The 26,234-nt window shown below is 43.0% G+C and overlaps 1 protein-coding gene across 1 annotated transcript in view; it reads right to left on the reverse strand.

The window, feature by feature from the left end:
- The window catches only part of MAPKAP1 (MAPK associated protein 1), a 231,336-nt gene that overhangs the window by 13,138 nt on the left and 191,964 nt on the right, over positions 1–26,234 (reverse strand). The window contains exon 11 of the mRNA XM_049710710.1: positions 14,439–14,576. Coding sequence (XP_049566667.1) covers positions 14,439–14,576 — 138 coding nt within the window. The remainder of the gene's footprint in view (positions 1–14,438; positions 14,577–26,234) is intronic.

Below are 26,234 nucleotides of genomic sequence, written 5' to 3' on the forward strand. Positions count from 1 at the left end.
CTGTATTTTTTGCCAACAAGTAGGTGTGTGCCACGGTTCACGTTACTATCTTTCCATTGGGCTTTTAAGTTACTAATAAAATTGCCAGTATTATATAGATAAGCCTATGAAGAACATCTCTGAGTATTTGGATTCCTTCTGAATTCCTTTACATCAGGCATGGATACTTCTAAAAAAATGGGTTTCCAGGGTCTGATCTTTTCTGGTTCCTCTGGCTTGGAAGTGGGTGGAGAGCTCTCATTGGATTTCCCTTTTTTTAAAATAACTTTTATTTATTTAATTTATTATTTATTTTTGGCTGTATGGGGTCTTTGTTGCTGTGCGCGGGCTTTCTCTAGTTGCAGCGAGCAGGGGCTACTCTTCGTTGCAGTGGGAAATGGATGGCCTGGGATGCTTTGGTCTCTGGGCTGGACACCCCCTCCGGGTCTGGTCTCCACTGCGAGCAGCATTCCCAGCTGCCTGTAGGAGCTTCAGTTCAATGTAATTCAACTGGCGAAGGCTGGTGCTCCTTCTCGAGCACCCCAATGGTGGCAGAGGCCCCAGTAACTGTGATGACCTCTTTGACCTCTGGAGCAGGGACAGAGTCTGATCCACTTAACACTTTTGCCTGTGTCATTCACCCCCTCCCCCCGCCCCCTTTGGCTCCTTCCTATAAACATAATTAAAGCTCTCTGATTATAAAAACTCCCATGGCAATGTGATTTCCCTCCTTCCTCTAATTTACTGAAAACACTCTTGCTAAGGTCACCACGACCTCTATGTTGAGAGATCCAGTAGATACTTCTCGGCTTTTATTTTGCTTGGCTTCTCAGCTGTATCTGATACTTCTGAAGTCCTCTCTTCCCAGGAAGCCACAGTCAACTGATTTTTCAACTGACTTCTCCAGTCAATCTGTTTCTTATATGTCCTTTGTGACCTTCTTGTCCTTTATCTTTCTCTTAAATAATGGTCTTCCCCGGTGTCCTGTCCTTGACCCTCATCTCTTTTAACTCCATTTCTCCTCTGTCAGGTTTGCCCCTTAGGTTTTAACTACTACCCAGATATTGATGATCCCGAAGCAGATATCTGGCTTGGACCTTTCTCCAGACTTTCAGAGCCAACCAGTGAGTACAGCTGCCATCTTCATATGGCCTGCAGTGTTGCACATCCAGAACTGAATTCTACATTTCGCCTTAAATCTAAAGGTCTGTTAGCCCAACTGGAGGCTTCACTACTTACCAAGTTCCAAGCATTTGGTCCCCTAAATAGTTTTCATATATTCATCTTCCATCCCTTCCCATCCTGTGACCACAGCCCTCACTGAGGTCCTGACCGTCTGTTGCCTCTTTTTGGTTTTCCTACTTTTGGTCATGTCTTCTTCAGATCCAAACATCTACCGAGAGGAGTCATCCTTTTGTAACACACATCTGGTCATATCATTCTCCTACTTAAAACTCTACAGTGTTTCTTTTCCTATTGTCTTCAGAATAAAGTCCAAGCTTTTTAGATGATTTTCAAGACCCTAAATCAGCAGTTGTCAAACTTCTTGGTCTCAGAATCCCCTTACACTTTTAAACATTACTGAGGAGCTCCAAAAGCTTTTGTTCATGTGGACTATATCTATCAATATTTATTATATTAGAAATTAAAACTGAGAAGTGTAAAAACTATTAAATCAGACTTTCCTGGTGGCAAAGTGGTTAAGAATCCGCCTGCCAATTCAGGGGACATGGGTTCGAGCCCTGGTCCAGGAAGATCCCACATGTCACGGAGCAACTAAGCCCGTGCACCACAGCTACTGAGCCTGTGCTCTACAGCCCGCAAGCCACAACTACTGAGCCCGCACGCCTAGAGCCCGTGCTTCACAACGAGAGAAGCCATGGCAATGAGAAGCCCGCGCACCACAACGAAGAGTAGCCCCCGCTCACTGCAACTGGAGAGAGCCCGCGCACTGCAACGAAGACCCAACGCAGCCAAAAATAAATTAAAAAAATAAATAAAATTAAAAAAAATCCATAGATAAAATTTCCTCCTGTATTAGAGTATAAGGAAAATAAACACCGTGCTATCATGTCCATCTTTACAAGTACTGAATATCATGATTTCTTCAGAGCTGCAAAAGGCTCTACACATCACCACTAAATATTAAGTTCCATATTATAGTAGTAAGTTCCCTATTACCATACTACTGTGCTTTTTGAGTTCTTGGACTGATTTTTAACAGTTTTTGTTTTGTTTCATTTTTGGTCAACTCTCGTCAGTTTTAACTTCCTACTATCTCTATTATTAAGTTCTGTAATTCTTTTTCCACCTTCCATTTTTCTGCACTTAATATCCTTTAGGAAGAGAAACCAGATAACGAAGCATGGTTAAAATTTGTTGAGGAATAAGACTTCATAGACTGAGTTGGGGCTAGGGATACTCTTCCATCCAAAAAGCACAGAAGTTTAAGTGACTTGGCTTTGTGTCAGTGGCAGAGGGAAGAATATAAACCTCTGTTACCATTTATATATAACTTTAGGCAAGTTACATAACTTCTCTGAGCCCCAGTTTCCTCATTTATAAAATGGGAATAATATCTGTCTCACAGAGTTGTTGCTAAGATTAAGTAATCCTAGGATAAAAATCAACAATCTGAGACTTCTAAAATAAATGAATATAAACCTCAGAGGGTTGTTTCAAGAATTAAGTAGTGATGGGAACATATATATGTATATGTATAACTGATTCACTTTGTTATAAAGCAGAAACTAACACACCATTGTAAAGCAATTATACCCCAATAAAGATGTTAAAAAAAAAAAAAGAAGTAGTGCATATAAAGCACTTGGGACACTGCCTGGCACATGGTAGATTCCCTTGTCTTTTTGCTCTCACTCTCCAAGATAAACAAACTCTTCCAGACAGGCTAAGAGAGCCAAGAGGCAAAATTAAGGATATTTTATAGATACTTATATAACAAGAGAAAAAGAATTTCTACATTTTTTAACTGACAAAATTCAAAATATAATCATCAAATGTATTTTCTGGGGTTACTACAGGTCACTTCTGAGAAGGACATATTTTTTTTTGGGGGGGTGGATAACATTTCACTTAAATGGAGTTCAAAGTTAATGTTCCATATCATCAAATCAATTGCAAATATTCACATGTTAAAAACTATTCTTAGTGCCTAGGCCATACAAAAATAGGTGGTGGGCTGGATTTAGCCTATGGGCCAGAGTTTGTCTATCCCCACTCAAAGAGGTCTCACTTATTTCCTTTTTCTTTGTTCATTCTGTATAGTTGCTAATGGTGACATTTTGAGTATGCTTGATTTCTTTGGGTAGATCTGGGTTTCTATCTGGTATTTTTTTTCCCCTCCAGCCTTCAATATTTCTTATAGTAAAGGTTTAATGGCAACAAATTCTTTTATTTTTGGAATGTCTGGAAATGTCTTCATTTCACCTTCATTTCGGAAGGATATTTTCACTAAGTATAGAATTCTAGGTTGACTCCATTGTCTTCTGGATCGCATTATTTCTGGTGAGAAGTCAGCAATACTTCTTATCTTGGTTTCTCTGGATGCTCATAAGAGTTTTCTCTTTATCACTGGTTTTCTGCAATTTGATTATGATGTGCCTTGATGTGGTTTTCTCTGTATTTATCCTGTTTGGCCTTCTTTAGACTTCCAAGATTGGTGGATTGATATTTTAAATCAAATCTGGAACAGTTTTCTCTACCTTCCCTGAGACTCCAACTACATATATGTCAGAACACTTGCTGGCTCCAGCTGACAGTCTGACTGCAGCCTGGTGAGAGACCCTGTGCTAGAGGACCCAGCTAAGCTGTGCTGGATTCCTGACCCACAAAGCTGTAAGAAAATAAATGTTATTGTTGTTTTAAGACACTGAGTTTTGGGCTTCCCTGGTGGCGCAGTGGTTGAGAATCTGCCTGCCAATACAGGGGACACGGGTTCGAGCCCTGGTCTGGGAAGATCCCACATGCCGCGGAGCAACTAAGCCCATGAGCCACAACTACTGAGCCTGCGCGTCTGGAGCCTGTGCTCCGCAGCGGGAGAGGCCATGACAGTGAGAGGCCCGCGCACCGCGATGAAGAGTGGCCCCCCGCTCGCCGCAACTGGAGAAAGCCCTGGCACAGAAACGAAGACCCAACACAGCCAAAAATAAATAAATAAATTTATAAAAAAAAAAAAAAAAAAGACACTGAGTTTTGGGACAATTTGTCATGTGGTAATAGATAACTAACCCTCTGACCTTTTTTCCTAATCTTCCTGATTTGCTCCCATCAGTGAATTTTTTGATTCAGGTACTGTATTTCTTAGCTCTAGAATTTTCATTTGGTTCTTTTTAAAGTTTCCATTTCTCTTCTTTTTGAGTTATTAAGTCTTTGAACATATTTACAATATGAATTTTTAAGTACTTATCTGCCAATTCTATCATCCCTGCCATTTCTGACTCTGCTTCTATTGACTGATTTTTCTGCTGGTTACAGGACACATTTTTTTCCTGCTTCTTTCCACGTCTCATAATTTTTTATTGAAAGTTGGATACTATGAATGCTCGAGTGTGGGATGTTTGCATTTTGTCATCATCTTTTAGCTAATCATTGGGCTTTGTTCTGGCAGTCAGTTAATTTACATGTGGATCAGTTTGATCCTTTCAGGAATCCGTTTAAAACTTTATTAAGAATTAAGGCAGTCTTTAATCTAGGGCTAGTGTAGCCTTGCTCCTAAGATACGGCCTTTCCAGAGTTACTAGTAAATGTCCTGGATGCTTCAACTACTGGGGAGCTATGAACTAGAGTTTTGGCCAGAACTTTAGTTTATAGCTCCCCAGTAGTTGTTCTTTGACCAGACTTGTGAGATCCCACAGGAGGCACACACAGCTTTGTATACAACAGAAGATTAAAAGGCATCTTTCTGGAGCTCATTCTCAGTAGGGCTCCCTCCTCTCCATACTTAAATTTTACTAATTTCAGTTGCTGAATTTCAGTTCCCCCAACTCTGATCTGTGTCTCCCGGGTCAGTGAGACTGCTATGCTCTCCTTGGGAAACCCTGGAAGAAAGCTGAAGTGATAGTAGGTCTCAGCTCATTTGTTGCCCTTCTCTCAGGGCTCACTGTCCCGTACTGCCTGTTTTTCAATGTCTGCAAACAGTTTCTTATATTTTGTGCAGTTTTCCAGTCATTTATGATAGAAGGGCTAATCTGGGTACAGCTACCCTGTCCTGGAAGTTGCCTATGGGAGTCTTGTAAGCAATACATATTTTGAATTTAATGAAATAATGGCTTACTTTTTCCATGTCTACAAGAATAACTTAAAATCTAAGCACTCCATTTATTTATTATGAAAACACAGTTTGGAGCTTGGCAGGAGGTAAGGGAAACAGATTCTTCCAATCATTTATCCAGCTGAGAAATCTTCACACAGATTTCTTCAGTAGGAAACAATCTCTGCCCTTACCCTCTTCTCAATTCGGATCTCTTCTGATGTTACAACCAAGGAAAAAAAAAAAAAGAATTTGAGGAAATGGTAATTAAAATCTAGGAAAATGTAAATGTCTGTAAACTTTCCATTATACCTACATAACTGTTTTGTTATTATGGGTCTATAAGGCCCAAGTCAACAATTAAGTGAAAATTTAATAGCAAAAAGAAGGCTTCTCCCAGGAGGATAAAAAGATGATACCCCCGAAATGTTTTCTACTCTAACAGATATCAATATTCCAATCAACACAAGGAAATTCTTTCTCATTTATTAGTAAGTCTTAGAGAAAAATGAAGAAAGTTTACACAGAATGTAAGAAAACCCACTGAGTGTCTCAGTACCAGCCAATTTTCTTCATAAACATAGACATTCTTATATGTCATGCAGTGAGCAAACATGCCTCCAACAGCTCCCATGAGCAACTGTAGCACCTGATAATGAATATGGGAAGGTTTTTATCATCCGTCTAGGGCTCAGAGTAGAACTGCCTGCCTCCTAAATTCAGAATGTTGACCCTTCCAGAGACCACACATTGTACTAAACACCTCTTTTCCAGGAACTACAGAGACAAGCACAGTGGTCCCATCTATCATATGCTGAGGGTACACAGAATAGTAGGTTAAGAACAAGATGCTGGGTTTGCCTTTTCACTACAACTTTGAGAAGTTCTCCAATGTGCCTCCGTATCTCTTTGTTAGAGCCGCACTTGCTCTTGGCTGATTCCCAATTCCAAAAGCAACTTTTATTTTATATTTTAAATTTTGTGGATGTGGACCATTTTTTTTAATTGAAGGAAACCTTTAAAAAAATTTTATTTAATGTATTATTTTTTTGCTGCGTCAGGCCTTCGTTGCCGCATGCAGGCCTTCTCTAGTTGTGGCGAGTGGGGGCTACTCTTCGTTGCGGGGCACGGGCTTCTCATTACGGTGGCTTCTCTTTGCTGCAGAGCACAGGCTCTAGGTGCGCGGGCTTCAGTAGTTGTGACATGCGGGCCCAGTAGTTGCAGCTCGCAGGCTCTAGAGCGCAGGCTCAGTAATTGTGGCACATGGGCTTAGTTGCTCTGCGGCATGTGGGATCTTCCCGGACCAGGGCTCAAACCTGTGTCCCCTGCAATGGCAGGCGGATTCTTAACCACTGCGCCACCAGGGAGGTCCCATGATGTGGACCATTTTTAAAGTCTTTACTGAATTTGTTACAATATTGCTTCTGTCTTATGTTTTTTTGGCCGCAAGCCATGTGGGATCTTAGCTCCCCAACCAGGGATCGAACTTGTACCCCCTGTGTTGAAGGGTGAAGTCTTAACCACTGGACCACCAGGGAAGTCCCTAGAAGCAACTTTTAAATGTTCAGTGTAGTTCAGGCAGAGTGAGAGAAAGAGCCACTGAGCACTGACTGTAGCCCCTGGACAGAAGCTGCCAGACTGCTGGAGGATGCAGCTGGGAGCATAACTAGGCATGTCCAGTGCAAACGTCAGGTGTCAGTTAATAATGACCAGGTCAGTCAACGGGACACATGCTGAGTTGGGTCCCACAGGCTAAGTTCTCAGGGGTCTGGCCAGTGTTATCCAGACGCAGCAACTGTTCCCTGAAACACAGTGATGGCCTATTTAACAGCAGATCACAGCTTGAGGTTACTGTAAACCAAACTGTGTCAGAGAACCTGAGAATGCAGTCTGGCATTCGATGATGCAAGCTGGCCTCACGCTTACAGTGTTTCTCCACCTTTATCCTGTGGCACACGCCAGGTCTTTCTTTCCCTCCCACACACTTGGAAAAACTGAGGTGGCCCCCCTGTTGCCTAGAACCCATCTCCCAGCAGCTCCCTTGTTTTGGAAGAAGATGATAAATAAATCAAAATGCACTAAGCGGCACTTCCACAGGCACTCGCCTCCTTCACTGAACGTGCACCTCATCAATCACACTATTGTCTGCTTGAAAGGCGAGCCTTGTAAATGTCATCTCCACTCAGGCCCAAGGAGAGGCGCATCCAAATGCAGCAAGGAGTTTTAATTGGATAGTGTAATTAAACTAAAAAACCCCAGCAGACTCCCTTTGACAGGACAGATGAAGACCCCTTTTAATAGGGCTGGGAAACGTATCTGTTAGAAGGACGAGGCTCTGCCTGCTCCTGACTGTGCTCCAGAGTACCCTTGTGAAAAGGCAATTCAATAACTGGGGCATTTAACACGTTAGAGTCTGCTGTGCTCTGTAATCGAGCAGTACTTACCGTATTTGATCTGGAACTTATGAAATAAGTCCTTGTCAGAGAATAAAAACACAGCATAGCTTGCCCACCTGAAGTCTGAAGTGCCTGGACCCCCTGGGAGTCGACAGAACCTTAGGATGTGAGTATAAATGCAAGCACCTTATGAGGCATAGAGTACGCCAGCACGGCCATGGACACTCACCCACCCACCCACCTTGGGGTACAGCTCTTTCACCCAGCGGTAGCTGAATGCTCACCCTCATTTCCCTCTCACACATTCTCACGAGCATCTAGAGAATATGACAAAATTCCTGGGTACCTCTCCTCTAGGAACTGGAATACCTGTCACGTCAACGTGTTTGTGTGTGTGTGTGTGTGTGTGTGTGTGTGTGTGTGTGTGTGTGTGTGTGTGTGTGTGTGTGTGTTCTCTGCTGGAATTACCCCTGTCAAGTAGGCAGAAAAGAAATCAGGTGGTCAGAGGATTCAGTGTATGGGCTGTGATGTGCCCAAGTTGATTTCAGTACAAAACCTGAGTCCTTTTCCCAGTCTCCCTGCTCTCCTTTGTTGGGAGAAGGGGTGGGGGATGCGCACACAGACACATGCACACACGCTAGAAGCCTGCAGCTCCACAAACAAGGTAACAAAATTAGTGAGAACAAATGAAGAGGTTCGTGCCTGCACTGGATTGCCTTATAAGCAGACCATAACAATCCCTTTCCGATGGAATGCTAGTGTCCCAAGGTCAAGGTCAGGGAACCCAGCATCTGGATGGATCAAGACAGCCTCTAAGCTGGGGCTCAGGTGGGGTGCGGAGGCAAGGTTTCAGACTCCCCCATGGAAAGCTTTCCAAAAACACACACTTTGCTTTATTTACAAAAACCTCCAAGTCAGTTTGCCTGGGCCCTCAGACTGACTGATCTTTCTTTTCTAAGAATGGTGAAGGGTTTGTTTGATGACTGCTTTTACTCCTCCATAAAGCCTCCTTGGAGCTCTGTTTGCAAATCTTTGAATACTCTTTAATACTGGTCTTTCACCATGAGTTGATAAACCCATTAAGAACATATAAGTGGGGCTTCCCCGGTGGCGCAGTGGTTGAGAGTCTGCCTGCCGATGCAGGGGACACGGGTTCGTGCCCCGGTCCGGGAAGATCCCACATGCCGCGGAAAGGCTGCGCCCGTGAGCCATGGCCGCTGGGCCTGTGCGTCCGGAGCCTGTGCTCCGCAACGGGAGAGACCACAATAGTGAGAGGCCCGCGTACCGCAAAAAAAAAAAACAACAAAAAACATATAAGTGAATGCTTATAATCTATGAGAACTGGATACTGAATTAAACCATCAAATACCTTTAGGTTTAAATGCAAACGACATAAAAGCATTTCGGCCATCAATTTGGCTATCACTTGTAGCCAGTATGAATTCTGCTGGAAAAGCTATTTTCGTGCAGATGTGGAATTCAATGGGAAAGACTGACTCGTGTACCAACATCAATCAAAATGTCGACTTCCCTGGCAGCTCTCAACAGTAAGACAGGTTCAAAGGTCACAGGATAAAGAAAAAGCCAAGCTCTGGTTCAGCTCTAATATCTCCTCGGTAGAAGTCTTGCAAAAGTACCCCCTTCTGTATTAGCCCTGCTTTCATTAATCTTCTTGCCATCTTCTTTAACTAGTCATGCAGAACCGCTCGATAGCAAGACGTATAATGGGGAAGGCCCTGTGCCTATTACCACGTTAACATTCTCTTAAGCCCCAGTGCAACAATGGAACGGGAAGGCAAAGGAAATCTGCAACTGCAGGGTGCAGTGCAGGCAATTCAATTACAGCCTGGGCTTACCTATGTCCTTCTGACCTATAAAACACAAGAGGCCTTTGTGTCTAACTGGCTCGGCCATTAAGGTTGCTGAAGATCACAACAATGCTGGTCTTTTCTATTTAAGCTAAATCAATGTGGACAAATCATTATTCAGTAGCTTTAATTTAATTAGTAGATTAAATACACTACTTTACAGATCTTGTCAAGTACTTATGAAAAGAAAGTTTCATTTAAGTGGGAGGTCACCAATAAACCCAGCTAATTTAACTCATAACCTTAACTGAATCTCATCTCAAATATCCAGCAGGTTCTATTCACGAGGGCTTAAGAGTCTCCTGCAGTTGTGGTTAACTCACAATCTCAAAGAGCTCCTGCCCTGAATCCAAACAGTGTTGTGGACCAAAAAAAACAAACAAACAACCCCCCACCAACACAACCAGCATCAACAGAATCCGATTTCCTTTAAATTATACTATTGCAAGAGAATGTAATCAGGTTACCTCTATTACGTTACTTCCTTAAGATTTTAGATCATCTATACTTAATTGAGATACAGAGCTCTTTTCAGCTATAAAGACGACAGCTACTTTATTATATGATTTCTTAATGACAGGCTGCTTCCTTTAAAGACTCTAAACCTGCACGACCTTCTTACGATAAAACCACACCTGGCATGCTTAAGTCTGGTACTTTATTTAAATACAGCCCAGGAGTCCCCGACGGGTGCTAATTTCATAGAAAGGTCCCTTTCTTTTGTTTCAGTGTTGGAATTTGAGGCTAGTACTTAAAAAGAGTGTCCACTGCATTTAAAGCCTACATCTAGACCTGTATAAGGATGGAGAATTATTTCTGAGACAATTTAACCATGGTCGTTTCTGATGGAAACATTCTCCTATATGATGTATACGCCTTTGTTCAGTTAAAATGAAATTAGAATTAATTCATCTTTTAGAGGTTTGTGACATCCTTCAAACAGCAAAAGATATCCTAAGGAGTGGCAAAATCAGACTTAGAAATCACTGATTTGAATAATAATGGCAGCGTACAGCTTTTTTTTTTTTTTTTTTTAATCTATTAAGGCAGAATGTGTTCTTAATTTCTCAGGGCCGTTGACACACTGATTTTCTCAACTAACTTTTGTAAGAGTCCATATTTATATGTACAATTTTTTTAAAGGCATGTATCTATTTAGTCATTAAGTTCCAGGTCTTAAACACTCACAGGGACAGAGCAATAAATCTTCCCTATGAGAACACGGCCTGTGAGGTAGAAGTTAGGGGAAGGAAAGAGAGCCATAGAATTGCTATTTATGGAGTATGGCTTCAGAGTCTGGGTCTTTCTGATTCCACAATATATGTAATTACGTGTTTCACTGCAGGCGCTCTAATGCTCAGTCCCTTTGCCAAGTCAGCTATTCACATACTTTTTGGATACAGCATCAATTAAACTTGAGTTGTGTTCTTTATGACGACCAAATTAATGGTTTGACAGCGGCTTTTTCAATAAACACTGCAAACTGGCCATATTTGAGGTTTTAAAAACCGTTTCTTTTCTGTTCAAAATTCTGACAAACATGTCTCAAGTAAGACTGGGGACAACTTCATTATCCTCCCAACAGTTAATGCCTTTTTGTAAAGAAGGCTGTTTAACAACATGTCTGCTCTGTTTTCACAACTAAATTATTCCAGTTGGTCACACATTCTAGTCTTCGGCAAGACACTTGTGTTATGAGAGATAAAAACATGAAAAAGGAAATATACTGCAGAAATCAAAAACCTTATCTACTTCTAGACTCTCTCTCTTTGCCATAATTCGTTTAAGAAGGCCCCAAGAATTTTTGACGTAAACTCAACTACAAACATACATCACTATGCTGATAAAGATCACAGGCTAAACTTATGAAATATAGTGACTTTCATTTCTTTAGTGCTGTTAAAATAAGTTTTTTCTAAGGTTCAACAGACACAAAAGATAAAAAGGGTTACCATTAATCCTTTAAAAAAAGAAGGAGAAGAAGAAGCCGCATAGATTAATTCTGTGGTCTGATGATGTTCTTGAAGATGAACTTTTTAGATTAAGTCAATGAATTAATTTGATGAAGATACTGGAAATCATAAAAAAAATAATAGCATCAAGCTGATTCATTTAATACATCTTTGTTTTGGGCACTTTACAACATAAATTATGTTGAATAACTTTCGGTTTCTCAATTCTGGCCTCATTAAGTTCTATTTCAAGACATTCACTGAGAACAACCCTGCAGGCACTGTGCTAGGGAACGAAAATACAGAAACCAGTCTCTGGTCAATGAGTTCAGCATGGAGATGGGGGTGGGAGACAGGGTCAGACCTCAAATAAACACAGCTCAGAGTGTGAGCTGCTTTACCAGAGGTGTGTGCAAACACCTGGGGGCAAAATTACAGAGAGAGTCTGACACTGGAGCTGGATCTTGAAAAATGAGTGGGCCGGGTGTGAGGAAACTGAGGTGTCCATGAATTAAAGAGAGGGTCAGGGTGGAAGTGTATTCCTGGCAATGCGAAAAGCGGAAGCACAAAATTCAAGGTGTGTTCGTGTGCCAGTAGTTCACAGTGACCACTGTGGTCACAGTGACCACAGCTCAAGTTCAGGATGAGAAATTATGCGCTATGAGCTTGGAGGAGTCAAGGTCTGTAAAGGCTGTGCTGAGGAGTCTGAATTTTATTCTGTGCGCCTGCAACTTTAAAACATTTTTTGAAAACAGCAAAATCCTTTTTATCAATTGACTTTTTAAGTGCAGGATCCCCAAATTGGTAGGGATTAAATGCAGAATCCTTTGTTTGAAGGGGAGGCCTCATGCCCAACTCTGCCCTACACACACACACACACAAACACCCCGGGCCCTGAGAACCCAGAGCTTTGAGGGACAAGGTCTGAAAGTGCTGTGCTGGGGACGGGGACTCAGAAGTATCTCACTGGGGCAGGCAGTGTGCCTCTCTGTTCAGGAAAGTGTCATAGTTCTAGATCTCTGGGGCCAGAGTGAGAGGGGGGAAACCTCTATAAAACCTACATGTGCGGTTTTTACACAGAACCGTTCAGTGGGTCTAAGAATACGACAAAAGACTCTCCTGCTGGACTGTCAATACAGTCGTATTGAAATGGTGGGGCCCACATCTGCTCTGGATCCCTAATGCTTGGAACTTGGCCTCGCTCTCACAGATGTGTGATAATTACATTACTTTTTGACTGAATGACCTTAAGAGGCAACAGAAAGGTGGTAGCTGTGCATCTGTTTCATTCCCTCCTAGGTTGGGTGTGTTACATCCTTTACCTTTTGGTGCCTGAATCACAGCCCTCCCTGGACACAGTGAGTCTCCTGGTGTGGATGTAAGGGAAATCTGAATCCTATTTCTAGCTCTTTCTCTAACCTCTCCACTCCAGTTTATCCCCCTATGCAACGTGTAAGTGATTGCCTTTCATTTCTCAGAGACACGGAGAATTTATAAAATGTTACTTTTCAAAGCATTCTGAGTTCTTGGGAAGAAAGATGCTGGAACAATGAAATTTTTACTGGTTGACTGGCTGGAGTGAGAGGATTAGGAAGAAGATGTTTATCTAAAGGCAGACGGAATCTGGCCGCCTGGGGGCAAGGGCCCAAGAGTAGCAGGCGATTTTCTCACCACTCCTTCTGGCAACCATCTTGCCTCTGCAAGCCATCGAGGCCTCACTGGGATGACAGGAATGGTGGGAAGTGAGGTGGGCATGGCTTTACTCCTTTCCCCTGCACCACTATGTTCTCCCTTCTTGCTAAACTGTAGGCTAATGAGTTGAAAAGAGGAGACCATGTAGCCCAGCACTGCTGGATTTGACAAAACAATTAAATACCCAACCATAAATGAGGCCAAGTGGCATATGTGCCCAGTCCGCAGGCCGAGGTTTTGTTCTTTAAGCCCCTGTTTAATCAGTTTCATCTCAAAAATGTGAGCCATATTATAGACACTTGCTGGCCTTTAGATTTCTTACTGTTCCTTTTAAGTATGTCATTCCTTATATTTGTTCGCCAATTTAGCAGACACTGGAATAAAGGGGATTAACACAAATTGGGTGCTTATTAGGCCACACTGCAAGTTACTAAATCAGAACCTACTGGTGTGGGTCCTGGGTGGCTGCGTTCTAAACAGGCTCTGCAGGCAGTGCTGGTAACGCACTGGATTTGAGAACCACTGTCTTCTAGCCTTCTCCAGGCAACTAACAAATCCTTTCTTCCATGGAGGAATATCACTGCAATCTGTGTCCTTTCTGCCTCTTGATGGGACTGAAGCCCTAAAAATGATTAATCTAAAGCCTACACTCAATTACTTAACTGCAAAAATCGAATACGCTAAAATATACACCCAGATTATATCTACTTTGATAATTTAAACAGACGAGTGCCAACCCAGCAGTGATCTCTTCTGTAGGACCAGGCAGGAGTTTAATTACTAGCTGGTAGGTCATGCAGCTGCCAATAATCTGGAGGGTGATGACACCTCTGGCATGATGGATATCTAAATCTAGTCTTCAGCCACCACAGGAAATCCTCCAGCTTCCCTCGATCTGGCAAGGAAGGAAGGCAGGTCCAGGTCTGACAGGTCCAGTACCCAAACGGGAAGGGGAAAGGAGCACAAAGTGAAATGAGGGCTCTGGTGAGTGCAGATTCCCGTCAGGAATCTGCCCCTGTGCCCCCAGCCCTCAGCGGGGGGCTACTGAGGTCAGGAACCACTGTGAGGTTCTCTACTGCCGTCAAGACTGAACAGAACAGGGGCCCATGTCAGGCTCTGGGCACCGTAATACAATCCCATTTAATTAAAAGAAATTTCTGGTAATGAATTAAACAGACCCAAGGAAAAAAGGACACAGTGGCAATATATTCTCCTGGTACCCAGCACGCAGAAGGAAAGGGAGGAAGAGCGGAAGGAGACATAAATAAAAGGGACTACTCACTGGGGCTTTTTTCTTCAGCAAGGTCACAGGCACAGAGCAGGTCAGAATCGACTGAGATGGGTTTCTGCTTAATCCAAAACTTAGTGCTGGCTTTCTGATTCGTAACTGGGTCTATCTCTACTTTGTCTCCAGAGATACCTGTAAGGCCAAGGGGAGGACAAAAAAGAAGCCACAAGAAGTACAAGGTGTAAGTGATTTCAGTGTAATCATTTGACCTGTCTTATAAATCCTAAATTGCATGAACATGAGCTCTTTCTAGGGCTTTGGGGAATGCCATAGGCTTCTTAAGACAGACATAAGGAGATTCCAAATGGCACAGAGAAGTTGCAGTCTGGTTTCCCAGGTGGGTGAGCTGGGGTTGGAGCCGGGGAGGGGGAACAATCAAAAACCATATAAAAAGGTATTAAGAAGCTTACCTCCTTAGATATAACACAGATACAATATAGAGTTTATCTACATTTTGTTAATGAAATATAGTTACTATGAGATAAGGTTCATTTAAACAATTTTGATCAGTGGTCTCTGTTTTGTTTTGTTTTGCATTAAAAGATCTGGGTTGGACAGATAAAGCTGTAACATCACCTATGCCTAAATACCTAGGCTACCAATGAAGAGTTTCTGATCTGGAAAAATCTTGCACACTAAAAATAGGAAAAATCTCTCTCTCACTAAATAATTCTCTGACACTAAATAATTATCCATACTGTATTTAAAGGAAGTCACAGGAAGATCAAAGGATCCTTCACATTAAACATTCCAAGTTCAAGTCTTGGAGCCTGGCTTCAGGCTGTGGAGGTCACTGCTTCTCCACCGATGGAGAGACAGCACTGGGTGTGCACTTTATGTAACAAAGACTTTCTAACAGGAATCCAGAACATTAACTACAGGGACTTCAGGTTTCATTTTCAGAGCTGTGAAAGACATAGCACACTGTGCAGTGACTGGGAGCAAAGGTGTTAGGAGAACCAAGTTAACGCCAGGGATCGAGAGTGTCCTGGGATAACTGCAGAAACACACAGCAATCGCTCTCCTGGTATCACCAAGCAGAAGGTGCCCAGCCTGACACAAAGGTTTTGACTAGATGCTCTCTTTTTCCTTTTACTGAAAATCGAGGAATCTGTTCATGAAGTGAAACAAAACCCTTCAATATCCTTCCAGAGTGGACCCCAGATGGAATCTTAAAACTAATTAATTTTTAGGCCACAGTTTAAAGGTCAGGCTCAAAGTGAAAAAAAGCAAAACGAAGTAAAAATATAAGAAATAATTAAAACAATCAAGAGTTCATACTGAAACAGAAAAGACAACCAGAATTAACATATTTCACCTTATGGATCACACTTAGAAATTTTAAAATATAATGTGAGAAAACTTAGTAGGCCATAAGATAAGGCAGATAAAAGAAATAGCTAAATTAAAAAACAAAAATCAAAAGAACACAATGACGACAGTCAGACCAAATTTAAAATTAAAAAAGAAAACAAACAAAATCCTAGTGATTAGTTCTGCCACACACTCCATTCATCTCTATTTTACTTTATGAATAAAGAAATCCCAAACAGCAGTCAGACAAAGGCAGGAGACTGGACAGACTACGGAAGAGTCTCGCCTGCTGTCTGAAGGAGACACTGCAGTTCAGTTGCTTAACCCTGGTCATTACCGTGTGGTCTTTGGAAAAGACGAACAATTGGTATTTTTTATTAATCGAACGCTGGAATTTGTCATTAGACATATTTCAGGAACACCGTATTTCAATTAGGCATAACGTCATAAGCCCAATTGACTCTGGACGTCCAGGTCTAGATGATTTCAGGAGGGCGAGAATTTATCAGGAGACCAATTTTATTACATTTCACTTAAAATAGATTACCCAGTTACACTCTTCCCTCCAATTTGGTCATTAAATGTTAAAGATCTGGACATTTCTATAGTTCCCTGAAAGAAGAAAAGTACTTACACCGTGGTTGCTGGTAGTGTTTTTTTTTCCCTTCTGCTTCTTGTTTTGACATTTATAAAAGTCAAAACGAGCAGAGCAAAATAAATGTGCAGATCTCTTATGTGGAATAAACCCTGCCCCACATTCCTTTCTCAGAAAGGGAGGGGGAAAGATCATCATCAGAGACATGGTTTTAAAATTTTGTTCTACGGCCCTGCAACTCCTGAAGCCGTAGTCAGTCAATATTGTTAATGTAGCTTGTTAATTTGATAGGATTTGTCAGGTAACTCCACTGGAAAATTATATAAAACTGTTCCAGATGAAAAGATGATAGTGACATGAATTTAAGTGATAGAACAATAGTGGAATATAAACCAGAAATGACACCCAAAGTGGCTGTTGATTTATTGCCGTAGTGAGTTTGGTTCTGGGCTCCCATGTATATTAGTGCTACAAATCTGGGTCCATTTAGCAGAGGGATGCGCATACATACATCACCAGCTCCTGCTCCAAGCCAAGGTCACTCCCCATTGCATCAATCTTTTCAACAGAGCCTACTTCACAAAGCAGGACTCTTGTAACCATCTCAGATATAACAGACTCTCGTCCTCTTTCATCTTTCTTTTATCATGTAAAGTACACTTTAACTTCTATTATTTTTATCTGCAAATTCTTACTGTATAGTTCATCCATTATGGGTTGTATCTCTGCATCAATTGCCTAAGCTCTGCTCGGCCACAAGAACACTTTCCCAAAGACACCCTTTCCTGGGGTTACTGTGCAGTCACTGTTCACAGAGGGGAACCCCAAGCCTGCAGTTTGGGGATGAAGATGTGGGAGACAAGCGCACTAGATTCAAGACGGGCAGGCAGGTGGAACACCGTTTAAACAAGTGGTGTGTTCCAAAAGAGATGCGTGTAAATCAGATTTTTTTCTGAATCAAATCACATTTTCCCAGTGACTTCTAGTTTCAGAGATACTTTATCTTCATTTTGGATTGATCTGTAATTGGCAGGGGCTCCCAACACTTTAGTTTTAAGTTTCTCTGCCCTGCAGGCTTTCAGTCAAGTAGTTAATGATCTGTAAAACACTCGCCTGCCTAGAGGAGTCACTATTTAAAGAAACCTGTAGGGGAATCTTTCCTGACGGGAAAAAATCCTTTTGTACATTAAATAACCTCACCCTACTTGAGATACGTGAGTCCGGCTTCTTAAAGCAGGGCACATGGCCCCACAGGACCCTATTCGCTCTTGCTGGACAGTGGCAGCCCACTGCTGGAGCCCATTTTCCTGAGCACACCCAGAGCCCACTACTGTTGAAGACAGAGTCTGTGGAATCCAGCCGGGAAGCAAACAGGAGGAGGCAGCCTGGTGGAGAGGAAACCAGTTTGGAGGCTGGTACTACAGGCCAGGTCAGGGGCAAAGAGCAGTGAAGCATTAACTGGTACCAACTATGTGCCAGAAAGGTTAGAAATCCTTTGTGTGCATTGATTCAAATCTCACAACAACTTTATGAAGCTGGTTACTATGTTTTTCCCTATTTTATAGATGAGGAACCTGAAACACAGGGAGGTTAAGTAACTTGCCCTAGTTTACACAGCTACGAAGTGGCAAGGCTGGAATTTGAAGAAAGCCAGGTAATCTGGTTCCAGAATTTGTCCCCTCAGCCACTGCACTACTCTGCAGGAACTGTGCGAGGTGTTTTACGTAACATACGCTAGGAGAGATGATGGTACTTGTCTAAGGCTGGGGATACTGATTGATTGACTGATTGATTTGGCTGCGTTGGGTCTTCGTTGCTGCATGTGGGCTTTCTCTAGTTGCGGTGAGCAGGGGCTACTCTTTGTTGCAGTGTGTGGGCTTCTCACTGCGGTGGCTTCTCTTGTAGAGCTCGGGCTCTAGGCGTGCGGGCTCAGCAGTTGGGGCTCGTGGGCTCTAGAGCACAGGCTCAGTAGTTGTGGCGCATTGGCTTAGTTGCTCCGTGGCATGTGGGATCTTCCCTGACCAGGGCTCGAACCTGTGTCCCCTGCACTGGCAGGTGGATTCTTAACCAGGGAAGCCCAAGGCTGGGGAGCTTTTAAGTGGGAAAGCTGTGTTCGTACTCAGAGGCATCTGGTTCCCAGGTATGATACTTTCTACTGCTCTGCACGGCCCCATTTAGCTAAGTCAAGAAGATGTGATAAGAAATTCTGCCCACCTAGCCTTTAGTTTCCTCTCTCAATTTTCACCAAGGAACAAATAATATTCAAATGTGCCAATAAATGTACACCTACTTTTGTTCATACATGGCAAACTGGAGCATGGAATCCTATCAATATTCTTCTGTTTGACCACTGAGCATGGTTCTGAAAAGTTTTTGTGTAAGGTCACTGAAGGAAAGGCAGAGGCACTCCTTAAAGTGTCATTTATGCACTACTTTATAGTAATTCAAATTATAAACATATGTCCAAGAAAACAAGGGGAGCTGGCTTTTGTTAAGTTTACATTTCTCCAACTTAAATGGCCAACAAGAGTTAATACAACCATGTTAGAATACAATACAACCATGAAAAATTATGTATAAGAAAAGCTCTGACTTGGAAAAATTCTTATGACACTAGGTGAAAAATATTTATAGAAAAGAGATCAAAAGGATATGCTTCATATTGGTAAGAGTGGTCAACTCTGGCCAGTGGGATTACATCCTTTTCTATATTTTTCCAAAGTAGAAATTTCACCAAAAATAAAAACAAACATCATTTTAAAAGTTGACTTTGTTTCTACTCCAGAATTCAGTACTCTTTCCCAATTTTTATTTTATTTATTTATTTATTTTTGGCAACGCCATGTAGCTGCGGGATCTTAGTTCCCCGACCAGGGGTTGAACCTGCGTCCTTGGCAGTGAAAGCGTGGAGTCCTAACCACTGGGCTGCCAGGGAATTCCCTCCCAATTTTTAAAATGTGAGGAAGTAAGTATGTTAAATTCTGTAACTGGTAATCATGAGAAGTGATCCTAAACTGAAGACTACTTCCACCTAGCAGTTCTCCAGTCCCTGAGGGGCTGGACTGCTGGGAAGGGCCCCCAGGAGCTGCGTTATGCCCAACCCGGTGCCACTCTGACAAATGGTCCCGGGGAGGCTCCACCCCAGCAGCCCAGCCGGTGAGGAGGAGGAGAGGATGGGGGCTGGCCCGATGCGGCGGGAGTCAGCCCCTCCCCTCGGAAACATTTGTCTCCTTAACCAGCTCTCCTCCCCAACCCACTTATCCAAAGCCATCCGTCATGACCTTTTCATGTTCTCACTTCTGACAGCTTCCAGATACAGTGAGTCAAACTTCACTGGAAGCAAACTATCACACCAACTGTCAAAGGCAGAAAACACTGCCTGATTGCTGTCCTACATCAACGCCAGCATATAAATCCTGCCTTAACAAGACAGCTCAAAATAAACAAAAATGCAACTATAATGTATATACAACTCTCTGGGGAGACTATTTGTCCAATGGTTTAGGGTTATCACAAGGAGACCCTTGTCTGTTTTAGTTAACCAAAAGATTTCCATAAGAGGAAATGAGCCCTGTATTATCATCTTCTGCTAACACAGACTGGGTACCTACTTGGGGCAGCCTCTGCGCTGGGTCCTTTTGTGTGTAGCAACTTAATGAGAGCTCACCACATCTCTACCAGGAAGGCAGTAGCAGCCCATTTTACATTTAAAGGCAGTAGTGCAGAGAGGTTAGGAATAGGGGACTTTGGAGTCACAGAGTCCTGAGTTCGGGTATCAGCTTTCCTACTTCCTAATTATGTGACTTTGGGAAAGTTGCTATAAATAGATGGTGATGATAATAAAATCCACCTCATGGGCTTGTTATGAGGATTAAGTGAAATAAGACTTGTAAAAGTGCTTGGAATAGTGCTTAATCCATAGCTAGTGACATATACGACTACTTCTCATGACTATTGTTAGTTACCCGGAGTCAGGCACTGGGCTAAGGGATGTGATACAGACCCAGTGATGAGGGTCAGGACAGGGGAGTGAGCTCAGAGAGCCCTGGGAGGGATAGGAACAAGGGACCTGCCCGGCGCTAGTCTGGGGTGGGGGTGGGAGGTGATTCTCTCTGGGGCTGGCTCTATACCCCAGTACTGGAAGCACCGGGATCCAGAACAACTGTCCACCTGGGAAGCCCAGTGCCCTCATCCCCACGAATCCTTGCAATAACCTCCCATCACCAAGAGGGCAAACCTCTTCCCAGCAACCTCCAAGAGTTCAATTCAACATCAGGAAGAACATTCTCACATCTGGAAGTTGTGGAAACGTTTGTGCTAGGGAACCCCTGCCCTACAAGGTCTGAAGTCATCAATCTGGAGATCTTGATCTCACTGGTATTATCCTGGGCAAAGTTACTTCTCCCTCGGTGAGCCTGAGCTTTTTCCTTTGTAAAATGAGGAAACAACAGTACCAACTCCTAGGGTGTCATGAAGGTAGAATGGCCTAAGCATGTACAAAAGAGCAGAGTGCCTGGCACATAATAAAGGCTCAATTGTTATCAAAATTATTATTAAAATGACCCCAGAAAGGTGAAATGATGAACTTGACCAGGGTGAATCAAGTTAGGAAACGGCAAAGCTGGGGTTGAAGCCCGGGTCTATGGGACTAAGTCCAGTCCGTGTGTGTTCCGACATGTCAGCTCTTTCCTATATGCTTGACTCTTAGAAGGCACAGCTGCCCGACAAGGCACACTTAAAATACCCTTCTAGTAAGCTGAAACACCAGTTTGGCAAAAATTAGGGCATTTAACATTCCACGCCTCAGTGTATTTCCTGAGTTATTGCTTATTTGCTTGGACATCATGAGCTGTGGTTCATTCATCAACTTCCTACAACTGTGAATCCAAGACTACAAAAGCCCCACTGCTGTTAAATCCTGGAGTAGCTTTTTATACAATTCTGCAGTCCTCTTGTCTTCAGGTTACCTAGAGCCTATGAAAGCCTGGAAAAGGCCCTGGGGAGTGTCACTGAACAACTCTTAGCCAGAGTGGATTTTGCTGAATTTATACAGCCAATCGATAGCATCTACAGAGCAGGCAGGGAAGTCTTTGATACTTCTCTGAATTTACCCACAGGATCAGACACAAAGGCTGTTTGGGCTTAATGAGACATCACCTAGTCTGGGGCTTTCATTTCCCATATGAAGAAATTGAGGCTCAGGGCGGGGATATGACTTGTCTGATGTCACCCATTAATGACAGCTATAACCATAATTCACATCCCATACTACCAAGCTAGGGCTTAAAAAGACCCACTTTGTCTCACTATGCATTATGTTTACAGTGATCAAATGCATGACAGTATAGGGGCTTGCCTGGTGGTGCAGTGGTTAAGAATCCGCCTGCCAGGGCTTCCCTGGTGGCGCAGTGGTTAAGAATCCGCCTGCCAGGGCTTCCCTGGTGGTGCAGTGGTTGAGAGTCCGCCTGCCGATGCAGGGGACACGGGTTCGTGCCCTGGTCCGGGAAGATCCCATGTGCTGTGGATCGGCTGAGCCCGTGAGTCATGGCCGCTGAGCCTGCACGTCCGACAGCCTGTGCTCCGCAACGGGAGAGGCCACAACAGTGAAAGGTCCGCGTACCGCAAAAAAAAAAAAAAAAAAAAAAAAAAGAATTCATCTGCCAGTGCAGGGGACACGGATTTGAGCCCTGGTCCGGGAAGATCTCACATGCCGCGGAGCAACAAAGACCGTGCGCCACAAACACAGCAGTAATGCTGTGCTTCCTAAGAGAATTTATAATATCACCTGCAGAATGAGGAAAAACCTGATCGTCCCTACGCCCAGGTCCCAGTACATTGTCAGAGCTCAAGTGCCAAGGATGAGGAAGTGGTAAAAAGAATATGGAACCTTGGCAAACTCTCACGTATCCGATTCCCACTAATTCCATTATGCCAGTGGTTCTCAACGTTTTCCAATTCTTAATTCTTTCTCAGCCATCTGAGGAGCCTGACACATCGTCACTAGTAACCGTGGATTACTGAACAGGAATTCTCAAAAGGGGAGATCTGGGAGCAGAGAGGAAAGTATACAGTTAAAAAAAGCCTCTCGAGTTTCCAACATTCCCTGTCAGGGGATTTTCCCTTGACTTGATCACTGCATTGAGCATTAATGTGGTAAAGAAATTTTCTGGAGGCAGTCTTGATAGTATATGTCCTGCTACCTCATAAATTCATTAGGATTTGATAAACTCTATGCCAAATTTTGGTTCAGAAAATGTTGTCACAACAGGGAGAGAACAATCATTTAATACTAGAATTTATTGCTAGTTTATTACTATTAACACTAGAATGCTGGGACTTCCCTGGTGGTCCAGTGGTTAAGAATCCGCCTTCCAATGCAGGGGACGCAGGTTCGATCCCTGGTTGGGGAACCAAGATCCCACATGCTGTGGGGCAACTAAGCCCTCATGCCACAACTAGAGAGCCTGCATGCCACAAATGGAGAACCCATGTGCCGCAACTACAGAACCCACACGCTCTGGAGCCTGCACGCCACAACTACAGAGCCCATGTGCTCTGGGGCCCACGCACCACAACTAGAGAGAGAAAACCCGCACACCACAACTAGAGAGAAGCCTGTGCACCACAACAAAAGACTCTGCGTGCTGCAACTAAGACCCGACACAGCCATAAATAAATAAACATTTAAAAAAATATTAGAATGCTAGAATTTGCATTCTCAAATTACTCAAGGACCCAGGGATCCTGGAGTTAAACATGATGCAAGTCTCCTCATGAACGTTTTAGTGCCTTTGAATGGAGAAGGGTATCTCCTTAGTATTCAATATGAAATGGAAAAGTGGAAGGAAGATCAATCCATTTCTTAAGAACATGAATTTCCAGATTATGTAATTACTTGAACTATACTCCATAGGTATCCCATTGGAAAATAACAGGGGCGAATATTTTATTCATACAACCACATGAACTACTTTCAGTGTCAGAGTGAGCTTGAGGAGTAATAAAGTCCAGGCCACAGCTGTTGCTTCCACTCATGTAGTTTTGTGTTGTAATGTGTTTCTTAAATTTGCATAGTACATATTAAAAAATAATACTGTGATAAGGTCTTCTTTGAGTGCTGGCTTTTAGGTACTGACCGGAGGGTTAAATAATAACTGCAATAGGATAAACCAGGAAAGACAACAGATGGCAAACATGCTGCCTCTCATCATGCTCAGGCCCAAGGCAGACATTTTTAATCAATCACAGAGTTTATGTTGCCCTCAGATGCAGCTTGAGATGCTACCTCAGCACAATGCTCTGGGCAGCCATTACAAACTTGGAGTTGTTTATGAGATGAAATCTCTTTGCTTTCTCTAAGGTATGTGCTACTGTACTTGATGCTTTTGTTAAAAAAACTACTGTGATCACAAGTGTTATGATTATGCATATGGATTGTTTTATGAAGAGATAATGGAGGTAACCATGGCAACTTCTGGTAGAGGTTGTTTTATAATATAATCTTTATCTGTAAACCCTATACAGAATTTGTATATCCTATACAGAATTATGTTAGATTATATATGCAGTAATGACACAGATGGGATTCATGGTATATTATGTATTCAGTAACATATTCCTTTGGTGACATAGGGATGGTCAATATGGACAAATGATAAGGTGAAGGAGTCAAGTTAGCACAAGTGGCACAACTATCAAAACATTTCTCAGCCTGAGACCCTGTGCTGGGAAAACCAGGCTGACCTGCCCAATAAGCAAAAACAAGCGTTGGACAAAGAGATAAGGGGTAAGAAAGTCCTTTGAATACTGTGAGATTGCATTTCCCAAACCCCATAATTAAGGAGAGATTCTGAGCCAGCAGGTCTGGTATGAGGCCAGGGAGTTGGTGAGTCTGATACACGGTCATGGTAGGAACCACTGCCTTAAAGTACCATATAAATGAGAGGTATGCTATGGTCATGTCTTGACCTTCTCTGCCTGAGTCTTACATGGGTTTATGGGCAGCCCCTTGGCTGGTGTGTTGTAATTCAGTTTCCGTCAGCCAGCCAACAAGAACTTATTGATAGTATACTATGGGCTTCTTAGATCATGGCTGGCATTCACCATCTGACCCTTTTATTTATTTATTTATTTTTGCGGTACGCGGGCCTCTCTCTGTTGTGGCCTCTCCCGTTGCGGAGCACAGGCTCCGGACGCGCAGGCTCAGAGGCCATGGCTCACGGGCCCAGCCACTCTGCAGCATCTGGGATTTTCCCGGACCGGGGCATGAACCCGTGTCCCCTGCATTGGCAGGTGGACTCTCAACCACTGCGCCACCAGGGAAGCCCCCATCTGACCCTTTTAGATTCAATTTCCCCAAACCTACTTCAACCTGCCAGCCTTGGCATGTTTGGGTAGCACCCATGTCTTAGTGCCTGATCCTATGGTCAAGCATACAGGAGCTCAAGTTAATGGAAAAAAATCTCGACTTGGTATAAGCTCAGGCAAGGTCTACACTTAAAGGGCACCTGTACTTTTACGCCCAACATGGAAGGGAAGCAGACAAGATGAAATAGTCCAAAAATACTTTTTGGAAATACAGGAATGACGGCTTTGTTTGCTGTGTTTTCCAGGTTGACAGAGCATGGATGGCAAATAGGTTTCAACTTAAGAACGAAGTAATGCCAACTGATTGGTAGGGACTGCTTATAAGGCTGTGTTGGATGGGACTTCCCTGGTGGTCCAGTTGCTAAGACTCTGTGCTTCCAATGCAGGGGGTGCGGGTTCGATCCCTGGTCGGGGAACTAAGATCCAACATGCCACGTGGTGAAGAAAAAAAAAAGGCTGTGTTGGAAATGATTCTGAGGTCAGGTCTGGGCCCAGAGGGAGGAAGTGCAGTGACTGATTAACAATGTGAATGGAGGATGGACTAGCAGCACACGTGCTACACTGACACTGACCTCCAGATGCTAGGATAGGGAGAAGAGTGAGGGATGGGCAGAATTTTTGGAACTGGCCAACTAGAAGTAATCACTTCCTTGGCGAAGGGACGTTATTAATGACTGACGCATCTGTCATGTGATGGACTGGATTTAGTGTATAGGATTGAGTTTCAGTCCCAGTTCTGCTACTGGGACTGGATATCCTACTGTATATCTGATGGCTGACAGGGAGGGAAAGAGAGTTAGTACTTATTAAGTAACAGCTATGTGCCAGGAAGCACTAAGTGCTCTATATACATCGCATGATTTCATTAACTCCTCCGAGCTTCAGTTTTGTCATGAAATGGGAATAACATCGTCAGTGTGCTGTGTCAATTAAATATGGTAATGGGGTGAAAGTTCATTGTATACCGTACATTGTTATATTGATAGAAATACAGAGTATTAGTGCAATGACGATCCCCATTCAAGGCATGATCTAGTTGTTAGCCACAGGCCTCAGCCTCAGACAGTCTCGGATCCCAGCCTCATTACTTACTAGACTTTCCCTTTACCCCAATCTCCTCAAATAAAAAATGGAGATAATATCAGTACTATCTAATAAAGTACTATGATTACAGGAGACAACGCATGTAAGAGAGTGATCAGCAGAGTGCTTGGCACATAGCAAGCATTTGATAAGCGATAACTGCTTTTAAAAATTATAATTCTTCCTGTTATTATTTAAAAAGATCAGATCTTTGTCCCAGGTTTCATTAATGGACTCCAATCAAGTTTTTCATTCATATAAAAGTCTGGTGGACCATTCTCTGCAGGAGTGAGAAATCTCAGCATATGCTGTCATTTGCCAAGCAGGATTGGCCAATTATAGAAAGCAACAAGGCTTACCTGTCTGCTTCCGTTGATGACGGAGAAGTGTCCAGAATGACGGTGATTTCTGGCTTGGTGGATAAATTTACT

Source organism: Orcinus orca, chromosome 6, assembly GCF_937001465.1.
Source record: "Orcinus orca chromosome 6, mOrcOrc1.1, whole genome shotgun sequence".
Lineage (NCBI taxonomy): Eukaryota > Metazoa > Chordata > Mammalia > Artiodactyla > Delphinidae > Orcinus > Orcinus orca.